The 26,043-nt window shown below is 42.1% G+C and overlaps 1 protein-coding gene across 3 annotated transcripts in view; it reads left to right on the forward strand.

Annotated features, from left to right (window-relative positions):
* Positions 1–26,043, forward strand: part of LOC143787418 (uncharacterized) — a 55,744-nt gene that overhangs the window by 10,462 nt on the left and 19,239 nt on the right. For 2 of the 3 annotated variants that reach the window (XM_077276133.1, XM_077276131.1), the window contains exons 5-9: positions 2,459–2,695; positions 9,294–9,362; positions 9,753–9,969; positions 12,671–12,879; positions 20,812–20,884. In XM_077276133.1, the coding sequence (XP_077132248.1) occupies positions 2,459–2,695; positions 9,294–9,362; positions 9,753–9,969; positions 12,671–12,879; positions 20,812–20,884 (805 nt within the window). The remainder of the gene's footprint in view (positions 1–2,458; positions 2,696–9,293; positions 9,363–9,752; positions 9,970–12,670; positions 12,880–20,811; positions 20,885–26,043) is intronic. The other variant, XM_077276132.1, reaches the window with a different exon arrangement.

Below are 26,043 nucleotides of genomic sequence, written 5' to 3' on the forward strand. Positions count from 1 at the left end.
GTTATGTGGAGACTTTCTGCAAAAGAACGAAGAAGATGGAAGTCTGCAGAGACGGCTGTGGATGAGAAAACTCATCATGGGGTCTGGACAAGATGAAGAAAAGAAGAACGGCTCCAGAGGCGACGTCATCTATAAGGTACCTGGATGTAAATGTTATTTGTGATACTGACTAACTCTCATGTTTTTATTTATGTTAGGAGCATTAAAGGGGATGTCCAGGTTTGTGATGAGTCTGCAGTCATTCTTTGTGACTGCAGACTTCTGAATTCTCACAGTGCGCCCTGCACGCTGTCAGGATTCTCTCATGCTGGGGATTTACATTAATGCGGTCACATGCTGACTAGACATGTGTGGCCTCCGTCATTGAAAATGAACTGAGTGAGGCTGGGCATGTCTAGTCGGAATGTGGTCAGAAGTATACAAATCACATGCTTGTGCTGACATGACTGTCCACCGGCAAGGGAGAATCCTAAAAGTGTGCAGTGCATTAGCTGTGAGAATTCAGAAGCTGCGATGTCAGGATTCAGCTCTGCAGGTTCTAGCAGTCGTCACATGGACACTTCACTCATATGCGACTTTTACACTTATGGTCCTGTGACACCGAGCTTCTCTTCTGCTTCTCTCAGTTTTTCACTGAACATTTGAGCATTAGCGAGAGGAGCTCGTGGGCACATGACTGAGTGTGCAAATCGCATATGTCCTTGGCGGAGGGGGGGCACCAAAATGAATTCTTGCCCCTGGTGCCAGAAACCCTAGATACACCTCTGCCGGTATGCTTCTGTGAGCGGCGATTACGGGGTCCGGTGGAGGGAGGTCTGTGCACAGCGCAGCACAGGCAGTGAGGCAGGGACTGAGGGTGTGCACAGAGAGAATGGAGACCCAGAGACTGCCCGTCCCAGTCTGCGCCGTAGCCTGGAGCCCTCATTATATGTCAATGGAATATGTCAGTTAATAAATTGTTTCTCTAAAGCTTTATAGTGTAGTTTTAGGTCAGGGAGGGATGGATAGGGATGAGCTAGCACGGTGCAGGGACAGGTAGTGATGGCTACTTGTGGACATGTGCGGCAATTGCGGTTTTGCACTTACGGTGATACAAAAAACACTGCTAGCAGTGTTTTTTTCCATTGCTGCAAGTACCGCATTTGTCGGATTGCGGCAAAACCGCAAGTGCCGCACATGTCTGCAATTCCCATAGGGAATGAATGAGGCCGAACGCAGTGTTGCCGTAAGTGATCCGTTACTCGGCAGATGCGGAAAAACTGCCGGATCTGCTGCAAAAGGCGACTTTCACATCAGCGATTTTTGCCAAAGTCACTGCCGATAGTGTCATACTCACCAAAGGGGAGGCAGCACTAAAAGTGCCTAGGGCAGCAGAAACTCTAAATACGGCCCTGTCCACACGCATCTCTCTGGACTTACTACAGATTAAAATGATACCTTCTTTGGCAAAAACACTTTATATCTGACAGAAAGGTTAATATACCAGATTGGGTTTCTTGGCTGGACTTTTGTGACCCTCAGTTGTTCTTGAGTATCTTTAACCTAATGTAAATTCAAGGAAATTCATGCTGGTTTCCATAGTCAAGTCTGATACAATGTTGAGGTTAATTGCTGGAAGTTCTTCTATCCCAAACAAGTGCCCTCAAGCCTAAACTTCCAATCTTAGTATGCCAGATTGGATTTCTTAGCTGGCCTTTGGAGACCCTCAACTGTTCTTGAGCATCTTTAACCCAAGATAAATTCATAGAAATTCATGATGGTTTCTATAGTCAAGTCTGATATAGTCTTGAGGTCAATAGCTGGTTGAGCTTCTGTCCCAAGCAGGTGCCTCCAAGCATCAAACTTCCTTCTTTTAATAAGTCTTTCCAGATGTTACGTAAAGGTTCATCTCCACTTGAGTTACATAAAGGCCAACCACACGTACGCGTACTTACTCACTTATGTAAAGCTTTGTAGGTGGAGATCTCCAAAAGATATATTGTATGTAAATATTCTTGCATGATAACACCCAAGTAGCAATTCTGAGAAAACTACATGGAATGTCATCCATTTAATTACATTTGCCTAAGGTCAAAAAACTCCGAGCCATTATTTGACTGTGATTTTTTTATTCAATCAGTGAGGCCTCTCAGTTCGGAATAATTACATGATTATGGACCTGAAGTAATTATTTTTGTGGTTAATTAGCAATAATAAATAACCACTTCATTCCCACTCCTCACCCCGCTGACCTTCTTTATCCTAAACTTGACTTTTGCTATTCTGTAATTTAACGCCACTTTAGTCTAGCGGGAGGAAAAAGAAATGATGTACGGTCTTCCTAGTGGACGTAACTACATTTCCCCGCTTTGGTTCTGCTCGCAATCTACCCGAGTCTCCTTCATTATCGCGCGGCTCTTTCCATTTTCACACTTAATCAGGGTACATCTGTATTCTGTGTCTGTTTGTTGTCTTGCAGAAGTTAGCCGCTTCGGGCGAGCAATATGACATGGTGTTTATCGACGCTACGGAGGAGAATCCTATAAACTATTACAACCTGATTATGAACAGCAATATGCTAAAAATGGATGGTGTGATTTGCGTACAAAACGTTTCTGCAAACGAGACGAGAAGCCAGGAGCACGTCAATGATGAGATGGGATTAAGGTCCCAGGAAATGACAGATGTAATTAATGCAGACACCAGAGTGAAGCAGGTTAGTGCTATCAGGCAGGAATACAGAATGCAAAGCTCGGGTGTTGGGAAAGTAATTGAACAAACAGAAGGAAATATTTAATTTTAACAATCCAGTTAGGACAGATAGCTGCCTTTATTGCTTTTTTTATAATATGTCGCTATTAAAGGGGGACTCCAGATGACTTTTTTTTATTGCTGATTCTTATTTTTCAAATAATAATAGAGTAATATTCAAATTATTTGTATTAAATTATCTAATGTCTTCTGGTAGAAAATTGACAATGAAAATCTTTCTTTCGGGCAGCATGGGCAGAAAGTAGTCACGGCTGACCATGACTTTGGCAGGAAGTCAAGGCTATTAACATTGTTTCATTTGTTTGTAATGGAGTTAACCCCTGATGTTCCATACAAGAGGATTATTTTTAAATCTTCCTTTCCAGCGTAGATTATACTGGCTATAGCATCTTTAATTAGTAGACCCTGTCCATTGGCCGTGAGAGTAATCTCTGGCAAAAGGACAGAAGCCGTAAAAGCCGCCACTTATCAGATAGCTCTTCTTTTTTTTTATTAACCATCCGATGATGAAGCCATGCCAGGCTGGCTAATCAAAAGAAGAGCTGCGGATACCTTCAGACGAGAGACGATTCTCATGGATCCTGTTTAGTTAGTATCTGATTCTTGGTCAATTCGATAGCTGGGAACCCCGTTGGTTACAAGAATGGGGGTCTTGTTTCCTAAATGTGCTTTGATCAGCAGTTAAGCATGATCACTGACGCTCCATTCACAATCCTTGCGGCTGATGATGATAGCCATTCGCTTTACTAATTTATGCAAATATCGCCTTCAGAAAGGAAGAGGGCAAGAACTCTAGCGCCCCCTACTGGAAGTAGCAATCCCACAAGTCAATATAAACTTATTTAGAGGTCCTTTATGAGAGATATGATCCTAAGTTATGTTCAAAGGACCCTTAAAAGGGTCATATTGACTTGTGGGATTGCTACTTCCTTCCGGTATGGGGCACTAGAGTTCTTGCCCTCTTCCTTTCTGAAGACGACATTTGCATGCTTGATTTTCTAGCAGCAGCGTTCATGCTTGACTTTCTATTTAAGTGGGGGACACAGAACCCTGATTCTTGGGATCAACATTCAGAAACATATAATTAATTTTGCAAATAATAGAGATAACAAATGAATTTATCATTTTAACTCTATCCACCACTAGGGGGAGCCTAGAAGAAGATATTACTCAGACTGTATAAATCCACCTTGTGTGAGCTCCCCCTAGTGGTGGCTGCAGTCTGGCAGAATTTTATAATTTTATTCTGAGTACTCAGAATATTTGGAGCTCTGTATGATAAAAATGAACCTCCAACCCCTAAATATATATTATAAAACAGCAGATAATTCTAGATACATTTCTAGGGTTCAGAATATCCCGGTCTGTCTGTGCCGCCCCCACTCTGCCGCAGGGCCGAGGGGTACCCGGTACCGGGCCTCTGAGCTTCTGCTCTGGGGTTGTCACAGTGGCTAGGCCCGGTCCGTGACCCTGCCGAGGGGCGCACAGTCAGTAATGATAGAAGTAGATAGTGGTAGCGGTGGTGAGGCTGTAGTGATGCGGTGTAGTGGTGCGGTGCAGCAAATAACGAGGACACCAGGTTGCAGTCTCTTTACCTCTTTACTGATGATCTCTGGGTCCTCAGTCCAGAATCCAGATCACCAGGCTGCGCAAGTCCGGCCGGTCCAATGGCACCTCCAGAGTTCTCTTAACAGGTGGAAATCTGTGCCTTCCTTCTAGCGCTATGTGTTGCAGTCCTTCCCTGCTGTGCTTACGGAAAGTCCCCACAACTGTTGTGTCTGTTTCTTAAGTTCCCTCACAACTCGATTAGATGATCTTCTACTAATCTCCGTCCCTCCCTGATGTTGCGGTCAGGACGGCACCCGTTTGACGGGTAGGCTCGGAGCTCTTCCGGGACCCTAGAGTCGCCCCTCTCCACAAGTTGCCCCCCAAGACTGCATAGGTGATTAAGGTGAGACAGCCCGCCTGAGACTGACTGTCCTGCCGTAGGTTCGAAGTATTGCCTGAAGCTGTCTGTAGAAATACTTCCTTCGGCGTTCCGGCCACCGGTTGTTTGCGCCTCAGTAGGATGTTGCCTCAGTCTTACAGCACGACCCCTACTGGTATTCTCCTTCTTGCTTTGATCTCGTTTCTCACTCAGCACAATCTATCTCGCTTCCAGTCCCTTCTTGGGCACCGCCGCTATACTGTGCAGGCACGGTCCCGTTACGTTCGCTCAAGTTGCCAAGCCCCTGTCAGGATCCCACCCCTGACAGGGACCCTACCGAATCTTCTCCCGCAACACCCTCTGCCACAAGGTGTTGCCTGGTTCCCATCCAGTCAGCTTTCTCTCTAACTTCCTGCCTGACCCCCAGTTTTACCTGTGTGTGGAGAGTGGCCTAGTAAATAGAACCCTTAGCTCCCCCTGGAGGCCCGGCGGTGAAATGTATTGGTGTCTGTGATACCTGATCAGATGAACTCCTTCAGTGCCATCAGACGTACCATAGCTCCCCTTAGTGGCGGAGCCACAGTACTGCAACGACCAGGACTCTGGGGCGCTGCACTCCCCCCCGGTTAAATCCAGTACTCCGGGACTGGGAAGAAAACAACAATACAAGTTAGCAAAAAGACATACATTTAGTTGAGTGCAAATAACAACAAGTATACTTGAACAGAGCTTCCCTTTATGGGAGGTGAGGACACTTGAACGTTACAAACATGGTTAAATAACATAGCAACATGCTATAAATAACTTTTCTTACCCAACCGGGTATTCTACTTAGTACAAATTCTGGAACAATAATTTAACATTGCCTTTAAAGGACGTACACTCTAAATCCACTAAAGACCTTCTTATAATCACATTATAAGGCAATTTAACTTTTACATTCTCCTTCTTTAAATCTGCAGGACCGCATGTCCTATCGGCGCCAGACCTACTGCCTCTCCTTTCTTACAGGACCGCTCCTTTCAGCCCGAGCCTTCTGTCTTTTCAACTACTATACACAGTATAGAACATAACATACTTTCAGTTTAGGAATACTGAGCCATCTTCATATGGCTCCTAGGAGGACTCACTACCTAACCCCTACGGGTTCACTTTCTGTCCTCTGTAACACATTATTAACTCTTTCTTTACAATAAACTAGCTTTCTACGGAGGACTCAGGGTTCACCTTCTATCCCCATTTCTATCAACATTATCAACATTTTCTTAGAGCATTAACTTCTATCTTTACTTTCTTGCCAACAACTACGCAGGACAGTCTGTCTACCCCAACGGGCCTACTGCACCCTTCTTCCAGCTTTCACACTTTCTTCTACTGAACATTATCGGCATTTCTTTTACAATTAACTAGTTCAATACACATAACTTCTACATGTAAACATTATCATTTCCTTCCAAAGTGTCATTATCACTTTACTGTTCTAAGGCAGTATTTCCCATAAGTACACAGATGAACATCCCCTTTAAGAGGGGATCAAGTCTTTACGAGGTAGCATATCTTCTCAGGCTACCAGTCCTTACTCAGCAAAGGCTCCGGTGCGGTATCTTCGCAAAGAGTCTCTCTTTAAGTAAAACCAGTAGGGAGCGCCTTTAAGAAGATGCAAACTATTTACAATAAGTTTGTATCATGCACTGTTCATGATGGCGGCAGTTCTTGATAACAGGAAACAAAAGTAGAAAAACAAACCAAACAATAGGGATCCCGGGTCAACAAAGGGATCCCTTTAAGAGTTAACCCTAAACGGGTTCAGCAGCAAATCAGGAAACGAACAGTTAACTATTTACATTTTCGTGGTTTCGAGGTTTATCCTCATAGTAGGTTACAAGACATCAGCCGAAAGTGAACGCCTTCCAACTGTGTAGGCTTCAATCCTTGATCCATGGCTGATGTCGCGCCAGTGTCACTGGTGGATCTTCCCGGCGCAGTCAGACCACCTGAGGCCTGAACCTGAAGGCGGATTCTGGCTGCCAGCTCAGTTGCTGCAGTAAGACGTATGGTGGCAATGTTGGTGAGCTCTGCCACACCCGGTTCCATCATGGTTGAAGCAACAGATGCCACTCCCCCAAGTTCACAGCAGCGAACATTCCGGGCGTACCATCCGTACGCATTCCGATGACGGGTGTAGGTTACCTGATCCCCCTTTTGCAAGGGGTCACTATCTCGGCCGCAGCAGGGAGTTTTCACGTTGCAACTGGTAACGAAGACATCAGTAGGTAGCCCCGGCTCCTGTATGGAACCCCATCCCCTCTTCGGGTGGAAGGCCAACACAGTTCCCCGCTTTACCATGTCCTCCTTATCACACGTAGGTGGTTGTACTCTCGGCGGGTCAGTCAGTTCTGCCTCTTTTTGTCTTTTCCAATGTAGAATCAAGCATTGTCTGTATTGTTCCCAGGTAAGCACAGCAAGGGTGAACCCTTCTTCCCGAGCCCCATCTGGCCCAATCCGGGGGGTGTCCCACTGGAGGATCACCCCGTCTGGGCCCACGTCTATGGGTTCTCCCATCCTAGTCGGCAGCGGCGGCACCAGCTTCCCCATGGCGTCGGGGGGTAACACCACTAGTTCCGCCGAGAGGAGCCGGCTCTTACTGGGGTGAGGGTCGGTCGTGGGAGCGGGATCGAGCGGGGGAGCAGGGGCGTCTTCCGTACCTGCGCCTGATGTGGTTCCACCGATGTCGATCCGGTCCACTGACGAGGACACTGGAGTCGGCTGCTGCTCGGACCGCGGCTCCTCCAATACGGTCCCCGGATGCGGCTCCGCCTGCCGTGGTTCCTCCTCCGCTGACTCCGAGGTTGGGATGGGTAAGCTCAGCTCCGCTGCCGGTCCCAAGGACTTCGGGTCCTTCCGCTGTGGTGGACGCGGGTCCACCTCCGGTGGATGAGGGCAAGCCAGGATTGCTCCCTTCTCGTTCCGGCACTTGCTGTTCATCGCCATGGTCCGATAGTCGGTGGCAGTGCATGCATCGGACTCCGCCATTTCTCCAGGGCCGAGCTTCTCCGTCACCCGCTTCCCGCCGTTGCAAATCAGGGGGCGGTTCTCCTCGGTTCCTGGGTAGATCGTCCTCTCGCAGCAGGAGTCGGAGGGGGCGGTCGCCACTTCTCGCGCCGCTGTGGTAGTCTCCTCCCATGGCACGCCCTTCTTCTCCCTCTGCGCTCCCTGTGGCGCTGCAATGGCGGCGGCTTTTGGCGGGAACTTCTGGCGGTGAATGGCAATACACAGTTCTGGCAATAAAGTACAGTCCAAGCACAGTAAATCACAGTTCCAAGGCACACATGACCTGATTCTTCAGGCTTAAGTAAATCCTGTTCGTGACGCCAAGTTGTGGCGCCCCCACTCTGCCGCAGGGCTGAGGGGTACCCGGTACCGGGCCTCTGAACTTCTGCTCTGGGGTTGTCACGGTGGCTAGGCCCGGTCCGTGACCCTGCCGAGGGGCGCACAGTCAGTAATGATAGAAGTAGATAGTGGTAGCGGTGGTGAGGCTGTAGTGATGCGGTGTAGTGGTGCGGTGCAGCAAATAACGAGGACACCAGGTTGCAGTCTCTTTACCTCTTTACTGATGATCTCTGGGTCCTCAGTCCAGAATCCAGATCACCAGGCTGCGCAAGTCCGGCCGGTCCAATGGCACCTCCAGAGTTCTCTTAACAGGTGGAAATCTGTGCCTTCCTTCTAGCGCTATGTGTTGCAGTCCTTCCCTGCTGTGCTTACGGAAAGTCCCCACAACTGTTGTGTCTGTTTCTTAAGTTCCCTCACAACTCGATTAGATGATCTTCTACTAATCTCCGTCCCTCCCTGATGTTGCGGTCAGGACGGCACCCGTTTGACGGGTAGGCTCGGAGCTCTTCCGGGACCCTAGAGTCGCCCCTCTCCACAAGTTGCCCCCCAAGACTGCATAGGTGATTAAGGTGAGACAGCCCGCCTGAGACTGACTGTCCTGCCGTAGGTTCGAAGTATTGCCTGAAGCTGTCTGTAGAAATACTTCCTTCGGCGTTCCGGCCACCGGTTGTTTGCGCCTCAGTAGGATGTTGCCTCGGTCTTACAGCACGACCCCTACTGGTATTCTCCTTCTTGCTTTGATCTCGTTTCTCACTCAGCACAATCTATCTCGCTTCCAGTCCCTTCTTGGGCACCGCCGCTATACTGTGCAGGCACGGTCCCGTTACGTTCGCTCAAGTTGCCAAGCCCCTGTCAGGATCCCACCCCTGACAGGGACCCTACCGAATCTTCTCCCGCAACACCCTCTGCCACAAGGTGTTGCCTGGTTCCCATCCAGTCAGCTTTCTCTCTAACTTCCTGCCTGACCCCCAGTTTTACCTGTGTGTGGAGAGTGGCCTAGTAAATAGAACCCTTAGCTCCCCCTGGAGGCCCGGCGGTGAAATGTATTGGTGTCTGTGATACCTGATCAGATGAACTCCTTCAGTGCCATCAGACGTACCATAGCTCCCCTTAGTGGCGGAGCCACAGTACTGCAACGACCAGGACTCTGGGGCGCTGCATGTCTCCGGTGTCACAGTAATTGTATATCTTAAGACCCTTCTTTTTTTCTCTTTGTCTTCTAAAGGTAGCACTACCAGTAGAAGGGATTACTGTCATAAAACGATCACCTCCTTCTCGCTTGGCTGACACAATGGTAAGGATAAATGTCATTTACAAAGATAACAAAATAAAATCAACCCAAAATAAACTGAAACAAAAACATAATAGAGTCCAAAATGAAAAATTAATTCATATTTGTTTCTGTCTTAAAATGTGAATATTTAAAAATATTCCAAAATTATATTATCTGTCGAATTATTTTAAAATTAGCTGCATCTGTTTCTGAAAATAATGGAAAATCAAAAGTTGGTGGGGTCCAATGTTTCCTTAAAACCACTTTCATCTTTTTGACCCCCCCAATGATGAGGGTGAATAAAGTTCATTTTTTTAACAAGCTGCAGGGGACAAGGGTTTTCCAAAAAGAGAAAACCGCTTTAATGGCTACAAAACCGTGCTCAATACTGACCGTTATCTTCTTATCCAGAAAGAGATTGTAGCCGATGATGTTTTTCGACGACTTAATGGCCGCTATATCCTGGATCGTCTGCGCTTAGATGGAAAGGTCGCCTATGTCACCGGAGGAGGTCAGGGAATTGGACGAGCCTTCGCTCACGCTTTGGGGGAAGCTGGAGCCAAAGTGGCCGTCGTAGATATGGTGCTCGAAAAAGCCGAGGCGGTGGCCCATGAATTGCACCTAAAAGGTTGAGTATGTTGGATTTACATGTACAGTTGTGTGAAAAAGTCTTTGCCCCCTTCCTGATTTCCTATTCTTATGCATGTTAGTCACCCTTAAATGTTTCAGATCACCAAACCGGAGCGTTGTAGAAGACTCATCACAAAACGCTAGATTGCAGTTGCTGCTAAGGGTGGCCCGACCAGTTATTAGGTTTAGGCGGGAATCACTTTTTCACGCAGGACTCGGTAGGTTTGGATTTCTTTTTCCCTTATTTATAAAGACCTTCATTTATAAACTGCATTTTGTGATTATTTGTGTTATCTGTCTAATATTTACATTTGTTTGGTGATCTGAAACATTTAAGTGTGACAAACATGCAAAAGAATAGGAAATCAGGATAGGGGAAAAAGACTTTTTGACACCACTCGTGGGGGACTATTTAGTAGAAGTTATTGTGTGATTACATCATTATTTTGTAGATGTTTTAGCTTTTTTTCAGTATTTATTGAGTTCAAATTCATGTGTGAAAACTGTCAGCGCGCCAATGATGACAGGTCCCGTGTGAATGCTCAGGAATGCCGGGCTCTGTAACACCCGAATATGTGATCGTTGACACATAAGATTCTAAAGATCCTGAGTAACAAATTGTCTATGTGTGAAGAGCTGGTTCCCAGTATATATTAGTTTTCTCCATGTGTTTAGTGGTTTTTCACATTCGAGCACCTTTGAGATTGGGCTTCACACTGTCATGTGTCATGTGACGGCAATTCTTGGACAAGTTTTGCAACCAAAAACTTTCTGCAACTTGCAAACACCAACCAAAATGCAGACTAGTCACACGTGAGTCTTAGTCACAACCGGATTGCATCGAAGTTCATATCAAGTGAAAAAAAAACTAATTTGGAAACATTTGGGTCTCCGCACCAGACTGAAGGTCACAATGCTAACCCAAGGGGAATTATTAGATGCAATGTCACGGTGTGCGAATACAATCTCGATGTTACCTGGCACATAGCCAGATAATCACTTGTCAGTCACACCCGTAGCTGATGCTCAGAAGGAAACCAAAATGCTCTTAAAAAGCTGAAAAAGTAAAATTGCTATTAGTAGGAGAAGATCCGTCAACAGCAACTTGTTGGTAGTTTCCATGAGATACGAGGAAGAAGTGAAAACAGCAAGAAGAGAAATCACAAAGTCTTCGGATTTTACTCTTGCTGATTATCGAAACTGTAAGAACCTACAGGTAGCCAGCAATGTCTGATGCGCCTTCAGGTTCTTGATGCTACCTAGTGGTGGATTCAATAGTAGGGATGAGCGGACCAGTGGATGTTCGGGTCCGTCGGGTTTGACCAAACTTTAGTCCAAAGTTTGGTTTGGGTACCAGAACTGAACCTGAAACCTCATAGAAGTCAATTGGGACCCAAACTTTGCGGCTGTGAAAGGTCTTTGTTTCTCTGAACATCCAAACTCTGAACGCTAAAATGGACTTCCGGGAGAAGTCCGTGTTCGGAATTCAGCCATTGTCACGGATTGTTTGGATGTACCCCAAACTTTGCAGTTCGGGTTCGATCATTTCTATTCAAGAGAACAAGTCTCAGATGTTTCTGGCTTTGACTTCAAAAACTGCATCAAAAGCCTGAACATGAGAATAAACCCCAAAAATTCCAGTGATGATTGACAACCAATGGTGAATCCCCAAAGAAGGGAGTCCAGGCAGTTTATCCGGGGCTGAACCGCTCAGTCCCTCTCTGCGGTCAGCCAACTTCTTCCAGCATCCTACACAGCATTTTACACAGCAGACGCCACCAATAACGTCTGTGATCGGAGCTAAGTCTGACCACGGAAGGTTAACGTCTTAGATGCCATCATGACCAACAACCAAAGCATCTAAAGTGGTGGTTATGAGGCTTCATAGTAAAAGTCTAAACTGGGTGGTGGTAATTCGTACTTTTACTTTTAGTTCTCGTAAATTCTATGTCGACAATGTCGCTGCAACTTTATATTTCCTTTAATCTGACATCTAATAGTCTGAAAATTCCAATTCTGTGCAACACGCTTTGGAACAAAATTGCATGATTACTTGGAATACATTATGTTAATATTTTAATTTTGGCTCATATCTTACAAATACAAATTCTTAACTTTGAAAAATGTATAAACCATTTCATAATCCAGAATATTTGGTCGTCCAGAATCTGTCATTGGTGCCAGGTTAAAGTAATATTACTTTACCGCGGAATTGCTATTTATGCATTGATGTGTAGATCCATTGAATGCCTCCAATTGATCCATCAGAGCAGAGACCAAGATCATCCATATACTGATGTTTGCATGTGTCTCCTTAGTTTGCCTCTGTATGTCTGATAGTCTTCAATTTTCTAGACTTCTGAATTTCTAAATAATCTGATTCTAGGATTTAATTGATGGAATATGTAGGCTACTTAGCGTACCATTTGCTCCAACTTCTACATTTCTACACTTTTATGGATCATGCAATATTCAAACTTGACCACAAGGGGGCGACATTGCTCAATAAACTAGCTTTATATTTGCACATTGTTTAGTCAGAATAAAAAATAAGGTTAACCCCGTAAATAACACTCAGAGCGGACGCATGTGATAAAGTTTTATTTGACCATAAAGACGATTCTATACATATTTATGAATTATTGTTTTGGGTTTTTTTCCCGGAACTTTTCAATGCACCTAATTTCCTTATTTTGCAGGCATCCAATCTGTTGCTATGACAGCCGATATTAGCAAAGAAGAAGACGTGAAAAGAGTGGTGGACACAATTGTGACTAATTGGGGGAAAATTGACATCGCATGTAATAATGCGGGAATTAATATGAACTCGGCCAGTGAAAATACTACATTGGAGGAATGGGATAAAACATTTGATGTGAACTTACGTGGTTTGTTCATGTGCTGCCAGGTAAGAGTTAAAAATTAAATAACTTATTAATCAATTAGTTTATCTGTAGTACGAGGTCTTTTATATAGTATGTGTATAGTGATCACAGAATAAAAACCATACGTTTAACTACCGTAATTGTGACAATGATGGCAGCAGCAGGAGAAGATTGTGTTGATTTTGATGGAGGCAGTGACCTATCGGTGAAGCTAGAGCCGTGTGTGATTGAACTAGTATCATCAACTAAGTTTGGTGACATGTAGTAAGCTTGAGATGTAGTGGAATGTTTTATTAAAAGTGTACAAATCCACTTAGATTATGAGAATGATGGCAGCAGCAGGAGAAGAGAGTGATAATCTTGAGGGAGGCAGTGACCCGTTGGTGAAGAAAGGGCTGTAAGTGATAGAACCAGTATCATCGGCTAAGTTTGATTATCTATAGTAAGCCTGAGATGTAATGGAATGTTTTATGAGAAGTGTACAAATACAATTAGATAATAAGAATATAGGCAGCAGCAGGAGAAGAGTTTGCTGATCTTGAGGGAGGCAGTGACCCATTGGTGACATAGCTGTGAATGATAGAACAAGTATCATCATCTAAGTTTGGTGACATGTAGTAAGCCTTAGCTTTATTGAAATATTTTATAAAAGAAGTGTAAAATTCAATTAGATTATGAGAATAATGGCAGCAGTAGAAGAGGAGTGTGCAGATGTTGAGGGAGGCAGTGACCTATTGGTGAAGAAAGGGCTGTAAAAGCTAGTATCATGATGTAAGTTTGGAGATTTCTGGTAAGCCTGAGAGCTGCTGTAATAATTTATGAGAGAAGTCTGTAGATTCAATTAATCTATGAGAATATAGGCAGCAACATGAGAAGAGAGTGCTGATCTTGAGGGAGGCAGTGACCTGTTAGTGAAGACAGAGCTGTGAATGATAGAACTAGTATCATTATCTAAGTTTGGTGATGTGGTAAGCCTGAGATGTAGTGGAATATTTCATGAGAGAAGTGTACAGATCCAATTAGATGTTGAGAATGATGGCAGCAGCAGAAGATGAGTGTGCAGATCTTGAAGGAGGCAGTGACCTGTTGGTGAAGAAAAGTCTGTAAGTGATAGAACTAGTATCATTCATGATGCACTGTAAGTTTGGTGATGTGGTACACATGATATGTGATGTAACATGATATGAGAAAAGTGTGCAGATCCGATGAGATTATAAGAATGATGGCAGCAGCATGAGAAGAGAGTGTTGATCGTGAGGGAGGCAGTGACCTATTGCTGAAGACAGGGCTGTGAATGTTAGAACTAGTATCAACATCTAAGTTTGGTGACGTGGTAAGCCTGAGATGTAGTGGAATAGTTCATGAGAGAAGTGTACAGATCCTATTAGATTATAAGAATGATGGCAGCAGCAGAAGATGAGTGTGCAGATCTTGAAGGAGGCAGTGACCTGTTGGTGAAGAAAAGTCTGTAAGTGATAGAACTAGTATCATTCATGATGCACTGTAAGTTTGGTGATGTGGTACACATGATATGTGATGTAAAATGATAGGAGAAAAGTGTGCAGATCCGATTAGATTATGAGAATGATGTTGGCAGCAGGAGAGGAGTGTGTAGATCTTGAGGGAGGCAGTGACCTGTTGGCGAGCACAGGGCTGTAAGTAATAGAACTAGTATCACGATGCAAGTTTGGTGACGTGGTAACCATGAGATGTAGTGGAATATTTCATAAAAGAAGTGTACAGTTCAAATTAGATTATGCGAATGATGGCAGTAGTACGAGAGGAATGTCTTGAGGGAGATGGTGACTTCTTGATGAGGACAGGGTTATGAGAGATAGAACTGGTATCATGATGTAAGTTTGGTGACATATGATGAGCCTGATATGTAGTGGAATACTTTATGAGAGAGGTCTACTGATCTAATTAGATTATGAGAACGATGAACACTGCAGAAGAAGAGTATGCTGATGTTGATGGAACAAGTGACCTATTAGTGGAGAAAGGGCTGTAAGTGATAGAAATAGTCCTATGATATAAATTGGTGACACGTGAGAAGCCTGAAATAAAGTGGAATATTTAATACAAGAAGTATACAGATAAAATTAGATTATGAGAATGATGGCAGCAGTAGGAGAAGAGTGTACAAATCTTGAGAGAGGCAGTGACCTGTTGGTGAAGGAATGGCTGTGTGTGATATAGCCAGTATCCTTATGTAAGTTTGGAAACACGTGGTAAGTCTGAGGTGTGTACAGATCCAATTTGATTATTATGAGAATGTAGGCAGCAGCAGGAGAAGAGTGTGCTGATCTTGAGGGAGGTAGTAACTTGGTGAAGAAAGCTCGGCGAGTGATAGAACCAGTATCATGATATAAGTTTGATGATATCTGGTAAGCCTGAGATGTAGTTAAATATTTTATGAGAGAAGGGTACAGATCAAATTTGATTTTGAGAATATAGGCAGCAGCAGGAGAAGAGTGTGCTGATTTTGAGGCAGTGATCTGTTAGTGTGGACAATCTTGCATAAGACAGAACTAGTATTATGTTGTAAGTTTGTAGACAAGTGTTAACCCTGAAATGTAGTGTCATATTTTATGGAAGAAGTATACAGACCAAGTTAGATTATCAGAATAATGGCAGCAGCAGCAGACGAGTGTGCAGATGTTGAAGAAGACAGTGACCTGTTTGTGAGCCCTGGGCTGTGAGTGACAGGACTAGTAGCACGATGTTAGTTTGGAGAATTAAGGTATGCCAGGGATATAGTAAGGTATTTAATAAAAGTAGAGTACACATCCAATTAGATTATGAGAATGATGGCAGCAACAGGAGAAGAGTGTTCTGATCTTATTGAAGACAGTGAACTGTTCACTAGTATGATGGATTGGTTTATACGTGTAACAGGCAATTGTAGTGTTATCATTTTTCTAGGATTAGCAAACTCGTAAGCAATGAGAAGGCAGCACAGGGAGAGGAGTGGGTTGATTTTGAGGGAAAGCAGTGACCTGTCCATTGATATGATTATGTTAGTAGGAAAAACTGCATGTGATAGAGGTATAGTCATAATTCAGATGGGGATTTAAAAAAACAAGAACAAAACACTTTAACCAAAAATATAATAATAGTGGTGACAGCAGCAGTACTGTAGTGTTCTGATTTTTTTGTTTGTCAGTGACCTATTAATTTATGTTATTACATTAGCAACACAAGACTGCACTTGAAGGAATGCAATGTCATGATCTGGCTGGGTATAGAAAGCTTGTAACCAACTGGATCATGAGATTAAAGTCTGCAGCAAAAGTAAAGCATGCTGATTTTGCGGAGGGGGGATCAGTGACTTGACCACATTTAACTGAGTTAGTGCGGGGTGTGAGTTGAGCTATGTAGCTGAGCTAGTGCAGGGTGTGAGTTAGTGCCATGTTCCTACTGTGGGTTAAAACCCAGAATTAAATTGTGAAAGCAGTGGGGGAGGAGTGTTCTGATCTTGTGCCTGCAGTGACTTGTTCACTTGCATAAATATCTTAAAGATAAGAGTATGTTGATTCTATGGGAGTCAGTGACCTGTTCATACAGTACATACAGTGATATATAAAGTTTGGGCGCCCCTGGTCCAGTATACTGTTATTGTGAACAGTTAAGCAAGTTGAAGATGAAATGATCTCTAAAACACCTAAAGTTGAAGATGACACATTTCCTTTGCATTTTAGGCAAAAAAATTTTTTTTCATCTTTTACATTTTAAAAATTACAAAAAGGAAAATGGGCCAATGCAGACGTTTGGGCATCCTTGGAGAGCTGCGTAATCAGATAACTTTGACCAAGGTTTCAGACTTGAATTACTCTGTTAGGGTTAAGGCTTGTTCACCATCATCATTAGGAAAACCCGGCCTCCTCTAACCTTGTGCCGAAAAACAGCAGTGATGGGTTCTTCTAAGCAGCTACCTAGCACTCTGAAAATTTAAATGGTGGAGGCCCACAAAGCAGGAGGTTATAAGAAGATAGCAAAGCGATTTCAAGTTGTCCTTTCCTCAATTCAAAATGTTATTAAGAAATGGCCATTACCAGGAGCAGTGGAGGTCAAGATAAGGTCTGGAAGACCAAGCAAAATTTCATTGAGAGTTGCTCGTAGGATTGCTGGAGAGGAAAATTAGAACCCCTGCTTGACTGCAAAAGACCTTCAGAAAGATTTAGCAAACTCTGGAGTTGTGGTACATTATTCTACTGTTCAGAGACACCTGTACAAATATGGCCTTCATGGAAAAGTCATCAGAAGAAAACCTCTCCTGCATCCTCACCATATAATTCAGTGTTCGAAGTATGCAAAAGAACATCTATATAAGCCTGATTCATTTTGGAAACAAGTCCTGTGAGAGGTTAAAATAGAACTCTTTGGCCACAATGGTCAAAGGTATGTGTGGAGAAAAAAGGGCACAGAATTTCAGAAAAAGAACATCTCACCAATCATTAAGCATGAAGGTGGATCAATCATGCTTTGGGGTTGCATTGCAGCCAATGGTACGTGGAACATTTCACGGGTAGAAGGAAGAATGGATTCAATGAAATTTCAATAAATTCTTGATGCAAACATAACACCATCTGTAAAAAAGCTGAAGCTGAAAAGAGGATGGTTTCTACAAATGGATAATGATTCTAAACACACGTCACAATCCACAACAGACAACCTCAAAAGGCACAAGCTGAAGGTTTTACAATGGCCCTCACAGTCCCCTGATCTGAACATCATTGAAAATCTGTGACTGGACTTCAAAATAGCAGAGAATGCAAGATGACCCAGGAATCTCACAGAACTGGAAGAATTTTCCAAGGAAGAATGGATGAAAATCCCTCAAACAAGAATCAAAAGACTCTTGTCTAGCTACAAAAAGTGTTTACAAGCTGTGATACTTTCAAAAGGGGGTGCTACTATGTGCTAACCATGCAGAGGACGCAAACTTTTGTATCGACCCATTTTCCTTTTTGTAATTTTTAAAACGTAAGAGATGAAAATATATTTTCTATTTTTTGCCTAAAATACAAAGGAAATGTGTCATCTTGAACTTTAGGCCTTTTATAGATCATTTCATCTTCAACTTAACTGTTGACAATAGCAGTAATTTTGGCCAAGGGTGCCCAAACTTTTACATGCCACCATGGGAATATATTATTGAGGACAGCGCTGCATAAAATGAGACAGTCTCAAGAATTGAATGGAGATAGAAACCCATTTAATCACAAATAAATATGATGACAGCAGCAGGAGAAGAGCGTGTTGATTTTATGGGAGGCAGTGATCTGCTCATACATATAAATCTAATAATGAGGACAGTGCTGAATAAAACGAGGCAGTATCAAGAATTGAATGGAGAAAGAAACCCAATTAATCACAAGCAAGATGGCAGCAGCAGGAGAGGAGTGTGTTGATTTTATGGGAGGCAGTGATCTGCTCATACATGTAAATCTAATAGTGAGGGTGCTGCATGAAATGAAGCAGCGTCAAGAATTGACTGGAGATAGAAACCACAAATAATATTACAGCAGCGGGAGAAGAGCGGGTTGTTCTTGTCTAGGGCAGTGACTTGTCCAATTGAATGATTTCTTTTTATATTTTTGATTTTTATTGGCTGTTTTTGTGGGCGAAAAATGGGGTCCAACATGACTGTTTGACTTTTGACATCAATTTATATAATGTGGAACCACATGGGATCATTTAACCCATTCTATTCAAGAATACATAAATACAAACTAGTGTGAATATAAAACTCCACCAGAACAGACAAGGTTGGAATTAATGTATACATTACCGGTTTGTTTTCTTCCAGCATTCTCCACTCGGCATAATTGGCAAAATAATGAATAATTTTTAGAGCACTTTTAGTTAATTAATGGAGCACTGATAAGTGAACCCTTTAAGTGTTATCGGGTGGGGCCCGGTTTGAAGGCGCAACAGATCTGCAGTATTAACGGGCTCGTTCAGCGCTCCTCTGATGCTAAGTAAATTAATACTTTAAATACACTTTGAAGTGTGGCCTTTCTCTGCCGTTGCCTAATCGTTAATTAGGATTAACAACTGAAACTGCTAATTAATTTGGAGGTTTCTCATTTTTCATTGATAAATCTATAGAATGGGATTGGTCGAGACCAACTTCAAAGGGAGTTAAACTCAGGTATCGTTTCTTACTATTAGACCGCACTCACTTTGGGCATTTTACTAAGAATCACCCCCCTGTGTTGTATTAGTGATGGTCAAAATTTAAAATTTAATTTTTTTTTATTTCGCAGCTTTTCATTTCGTTTTTTTGTACTGACCTTTCTGTTGCCATTCTCATTGGTTTTAAAGGAGAAAAAAAGGAATAAAAAAAACAACAAAAAAAATATCAAAGAGACTCTTAGGCCTCCTTCACACTTCCTGGTAATTTCTGTACAGGAAAAACCAGTACTGGTGAGATCTGTGGTCCATGACCGTGTGCCATGTACGTATGTGACAGCCATGTATCCGTTTGCTGCCCATATGTCCGTATTTCACACCTGTGTGCCATCTGTGTGGCAAGTACCGGCACCTGGGAAAAGCAGTACAGTTCATGCTGATCCCAGGTGCCGGCGGCTGAGATTAGCATGACCAGAAGACAATGGTGGGAGTTGTATTCAGCACCTGCTGTGTAACTCCTGTGTTAAATAAAGAATTAAATGACAGTTGTCATAACCAGCAGAGGGAAAGCCCACAGCTGGGGGCTAATGTTAATAATCTGGGACAATACCCTATAAGGTTCCCAGGCTATTAATAACAGGTCACAGCCAACATCAGCCCTCAGCCACCCCCAAAATGGTGCATCCATAAGATCTGGCAGTTAGCCTCGCACTTCCCACTTTCCCTGTGGTGTTGGAAAGTGGGGTAATAGGGTTGGGGTTATCACCTTTGTATTGCAGGTAACATGAAGTTCAGGTGTTAGTAATGGAGAGGCGTCTATAAGGCTCCTCCATCAATAATCTCATAGTAAGTTTTGTAAATAAGCACACCGCAAGAATATTTATTTGAAATAATACAAAACACCCTGTTTAACACATTTATTTAAAAATAAAAAACACAGTTATACTCACCTTATGCCTATTCCATTGAAGCCCTTGTCACCTGTAAAAAAAAAAAAATTATAAGCGATCATATCCCTCACTTGTCCAATGTGAAGATAATCCATACTGTCCCAAGCCATAATCCATCTGGTTTACAACCTGAACGGTGACATGATGCAACTGTTCACACTGAAACCCAGGACGCAATGAGCTGCTGCGAGCGCAGCTTCGGTGACCAGCAGTGACGTCATAGAGGTTACTGTCGGTCACTGAACGTGTGTTCTCAGGCTCGCAAAGCAAAACGTAAAAAAAAATTGCCAAAAGGTAAAAATATAAAAAACGCCCCCCCCCCCCCCCAAACACTATAAAACATGCTATTCTAAACTTATTAATCAGCTTATTCCAGATTCTTGCCCTAAGGCCCAAATTGACCAAAAATTAAAAATTACACAAAATATTATATTGTTTATATCAAATATTTCTAGACAGATATATTAAAGGGTTATTCCTAAAAATAAACCCTGGTCATTAAAAAGTTATTCCCATATACATTGAATTGGGGATAATATTTTTTTGGGGGTGATTAGCGAATAGCCCTTTAAGTCTAAAACCAGAAAATGGATCAAATTTGGGTGCAGATCTAAGCCTTCTCATATCCCCTCTTTCACATGCAGTTTGCTATAAAAACTGATATAAGAACATTTTAGAATTTTTACAACTTTTTTAAATTTTTAATACTTATTTTTATTAATTTATTTTTACTTATTTATTAATTTTGTGTGAGACCTTTTCTCAATCAAATGGATTTTTTTTAATAAAAGATTTTGGAGCAGTGCATAATGGTAATATCATTTTCCTTAAGGGGGTCATGTGTCATTTCTGTAATTCTTTTCATAGGCTGCTGGCCGCATAATGCTGAGTCAGGGATATGGGAAGATAATTAATACCGCGTCTATGGCAAGTTTAATAGGTGAGTGATGAGAGTTGACAGTCGGGCTTTGGAATTCATAGTTTAATTAGTAATCATGCCATCTGATTTAATTAAGCATGTATCAGAAAGTGGTAAATCACTGACACTATGAAGCAGGTCAGAAAATATATTAGCAAACATTTAGGGCCTTCTTAACCTGTTTGCAGCGGCGCACCTGTGCAGACCGAGGCGGGTGGCTCAGTGATACGGTGTCCTGCGCACATAGGCGGATAGGGACTGGACAAGTGAGCTACAGAAAAGGATAGGCAAAAATCTACAATAAAAGTGAAGAATATGAACAATGTGAATGTTCTACTAATGAAGTGATCGGAATACGAGTCTGATAGATTACTGTCATGTATCGGGTGGAAGGACATCAGCACCGCAACAAAGGAAAAGTGAGGGAGCAGACTACATGGCTGTGTAGGCTCCGACATTAGAATTTAGTGCATCTGTGTCAGCTGATGTGTACGAACTTTACAGGGTGTAACTACTATGAGACCTCGCTGTGCTACATGGTGAAAATAATGCTTTATCCATTATCTATCCATCTATTATCTATCTATCTATTATCTATCCACTATCTATCTATCTATCTATCTATCTATCTATCTATCTATCTATCTATCTATCATCTCTCTATTATCTACCTATTATCTATCATCTCTTTATCTATCATCTATCTATCATCTATCTATCTATCTATCTATATATCTATCTATCATCTATTATCTATCTATCTATCTATCTATTATCTATCTATCTATCTATCTATCTATCTATCTATCTATCTATCTATCATCTCTCTATTATCTATCATCTCTTTATCTATCATCTATCTATCATCTATCTATCTATCTATATATCTATCTATCATCTATTATCTATCTATCTATTATCTATCTATCTATCTATCTATCTATCTATCTATTATCTATCTATCTATCTATTATCTATCTATCATCTATTATCTATCTATCCATCTATCTATCTATCTATCTATCTATCTATCTATCTATCTATTATCTATCTATCATCTATTATCTATCTATTATCTATCTATCTATCAATCTATTATCTATCTATTATACATCTATCTATCATCTATTATCTATCTATCTATCTATCTATCTATCTATTATCTATCTATCCATCTATTATCTATCTATCCATCTATTATCTATCTATTATCTATCTATCTATCTATTATCTTTCTATCTATCTATCTATCTATTATCTATCTATCTATTATCTATCTATTATCTATCTATCCATCTATTATCTATCTATCCATCTATTATCTATCTATTATCTATCTATCCATCTATTATCTATCTATCCATCTATTATCTATCTATTATCTATCTATCTATCTATCTATCATCTATTATCTATCTATTATCTATCTATCTATCTATTATCTATCTATCTATCTATCTATCATCTATCTATCTATCTATCTATCTATCTATCTATCTATTATCTATCTATCTATTATCTATCTATCTCTCTATCTATCATCTATCTATCTATCTATCTATCTATCTATCTATCTATCTATCTATCTATTATCTATCATCTATCTATCTATCTATCTATCTATCTATCTATCTATCTATCTATCTATTATCCATCTATCTACTATTATCTATCTATTTATCTATCTATATCTGTATATAAGATTGCTTTATTAGTTTGGTACAGTATGTGAAAGATTATATTAAATACTGATGTCACACGGATGCTGGTGAGGAATAAATCGCACACTCGCTTCGCATTCACATGACGGAAGTAGAGCCACACAGATTCCACTTTTCCACCTTTTCCGGAGAAACGTCGGAGCTATTATTTAGGCGCTAATGTGAACGCGCCCTTGCACTGATATACCCTCTCCTCTTATGACGCTATGTACGACCCTCGCGCCTATGAGTACAGGTCCTGGCCGCCGCCGGTAGGTCACACAGACCTGGCACATTGAGCGAGAATTATGTGCAATATTTGTCTAGTACGTTTCTCCGCGCTCCAGACTGTATCGCCAGTTGTTAAACCTCTTTATAGCTGCCAACAGGTGCCTGGACCGGCCGCGCCGTATCAGCGGTGTCGTCCGAGAGCCAATAAACCATTGTAACATATGGAGAAAAATCCCGACTGCTGAGCTAATCTGGAAGGCAGTTACTTTCTGGTGATCCGAGGCCCATGGAACAAAAATTGATCAATTACACAAATTAAGCATAGCCCTTCAGGAATTTATTTTATTGGTCTGGACATCTGTTTCAGTATTGTCCAAATCCAAAAATCAAACGGTGCTTTGAGCTGCCAAGTTAGGCAAGAAAATCTAACGGCCATAAAACTACAACACAAAACCACTAAGTTAATATTACATCCATCTGCTGAATGTTATATAAATATGCAGCCTTTTTTTATTTTCTTTGGGAATACCATTTATTTTTACAGTGCCCAGTATGACATTCGACAGCATTCTGTGCAGTTTATTACAAAGCGACTATAAACGTTTCTTCAAAAATGCATTTATAATTGTGTTACGAGTCCTTGGTTAAGTGTCTGCGCCACCTGTCCTATTTATAATTAAAAGCAGAAATTTTTTTTCCCTTCCAATTTTTTTGGGAGAGTTAAAATACTCAGGACAAGGACTCTAAAAAATAAAAAAAAGGTTGCAATTATAATTTTTAGAGAAGTCGTTAACTAATGATTTAAGAGGGCCTGGCTGTGACTTTACGGGTGGAAATTATTACAAGGTATTGAGAGTTGTTAAAGGTAAATGCGCACCTTATAAATAATTAAGAATCGAAATGAGTTGACTTAGTGGTTACGGCCGAGTTCACACATGGGGGGGAGGAGATGATGGTGTATGGAGAAACGGACAAGAACTGCGATGTGGGACACGAAAACTTCTTCTGGCCAGCTTAGATCTGATCTTTGTTGATCAACCAAAAAAAAACGTTAGTATCTTACCGACTCAATAGATTTTCAGAATCTGTTTTGCATGTGGATTTTTTAGCGGATTTTGTTGCAGATTTCGCCCCTTTTTTATCCCCTGGGGCAAATAGACACGGATTCTGCGCAAAGAACTGATATGTTTTGTAAAAAAATTTGGTCAAGATTCTCCACAAAAAAAAGTATCATATGGATGAAATTAAAGGGTTGTCTGGTAAAAAAAAAAGCACTCATTACCTTTCCAAAGGATAACTTGATCTGTGGGGGTCCGACTACTGGGACTTTCATGGACTGTCTGAACGCCGCTCCTTTAATACCCTACTGGATTGGTGAATACCGAATTCGAGCTCTATAATGAATGAACGGAGCAGCCGTCGGGCATCTGACCTGTCGATCCATTCTAAGGGCGCATTCCAACGTCTGTACAAATCGGTCTGCAGTCGGACTGCAATGCACGGACTGGCCGCACGTCTCCCGACACCGAGATATTTCTATGAATAAATCACGCTCGGGTCAGGAGAGCCGCAACCATTGAGGTCCGATTTGTACAGACGTCTGAAGGCGCACTAAAAGCAATAAAAGTGCTCCATCAGGGATAAAAAAAAATTCTGTTCTGCCGATTGATGCAGGTCTACCTTTCGACAGGTGCGGTGGTGTTGTTGGAAGAAAGCAGCCATGGTTTTCTAATCTAATAGGACCTCTTGGCGCTCAACTTTAACACATTCTGATTGTAGAATGGCCTCCTCTTTTCGGGCCAAAAAAGTCTCAAGAAGTCCAATAGTTTCCAAAGCTTCGATGCCACCCAATGGACTTTATATAAAAATATAGGGTCCCGGAGCACATGCTGGGATTTGGAGTCTAGAGATCTAAGTGATCTTCAGCTTCTCTGCTCCATCGCCATAGTCCTCCGGAGACTTATCCTTCACATTTTTAAAGCATCTCTGAAAATAAGAAGCTGTTATGAGGGCTGACTTGAGACGAGTCTAGTGAAATGCTGAATGAGTTTTCTGAAAAGCTACGAGGGAGCTCATGACTATTCTGTAAATGTGTTTAATAAAATGTGTGTTTAGCAGCTCGCCGCCACGGGGAAAATCTAGAAGGATGAGGTTGCTACAGAATCTTTCAACGAAAAAAAAAAGTCTGTTTTTGCAAATCTTGTTAGAGAGAAGCAGTAGATTATGGTCGTAACTCTTCTACTGCCAAGAGAAAGAAATGGACTCTAAAGGCAAAGACAAAATAAAATCGCACCACCAATTTATACATGAGTTATATCTGATCCTCTAAAATAAAAACTGCCCAAACTCGAAAAACTGCTCATCCATGATTCATGTTTGGCTATACATCTAGTCATCTTCTGAACTTATCAATCAAAGGACAATCAGGGGCAAATGCTCAAACGGGACAGATAACCCAGACTATACTTACTGATACAAATTTCACCCAGGACTGTAAAATCGGAGCCAGAGTGTGGGAAAAATAGAAGAATCAGAATCAATATCTTGGTTTACCAACTCCTCCGCCTTGACTACACCCCATCATTTTGAGTAAAATTTGATCTGAAGAACAGTCTATGAATTATCAAGTCGTAGCTTGTATCTACGGTGGTCTAGGGGGTATGAAAATGGGTGATATTTAAAGAGGTTATCCAAAATTAATCGGTTATCTTTAGGTTAGGTTTAAATGTATGTTTGAAGGGGATTCGCCCCTTGAGATCCCCACTGATCATAGGAACAAAGGTCGTCTATGTGAATGGAGTAGTAGTGCGCATGCGTAGCGCACTACTCTGCTCACTGTCTATGAGAGCGGTGGTCATACAACCGTGTTACCATTCCCAGAGATCCATCCATGGTGAATGAAGAGGAGGTCATTCATGAGCAATACTACTCAATTCACACACAGGCATGGGACCCATTATCAGTTGAATCTTACTTATCCCAGGGATCATATATTTATCGCCTACCCTGTGGATAGGAGATATGTATGCAGCCACTAAAAAAAAGGTTGCACTGCCAAGTACAGTCACTCCAAAATGACCTGCAGTACTAGGGACAGTTGGGTCGCCCGCCAGGGCCTGGGGTACTCAGCACCGGGTCCGGTTGCTCTTAAAGGGAATGTCACGGAGGTTGCGACCCGGTCCGTTCCCTGGGTGCCCAACTAAAGGGGGTCGATCTTTAAAGGGGTTTTTGAATAAAGTTTGTTGTGAC

The sequence above is a fragment of the Ranitomeya variabilis genome, chromosome 8 (genome assembly GCF_051348905.1).
Source record: "Ranitomeya variabilis isolate aRanVar5 chromosome 8, aRanVar5.hap1, whole genome shotgun sequence".
NCBI lineage: Eukaryota > Metazoa > Chordata > Amphibia > Anura > Dendrobatidae > Ranitomeya > Ranitomeya variabilis.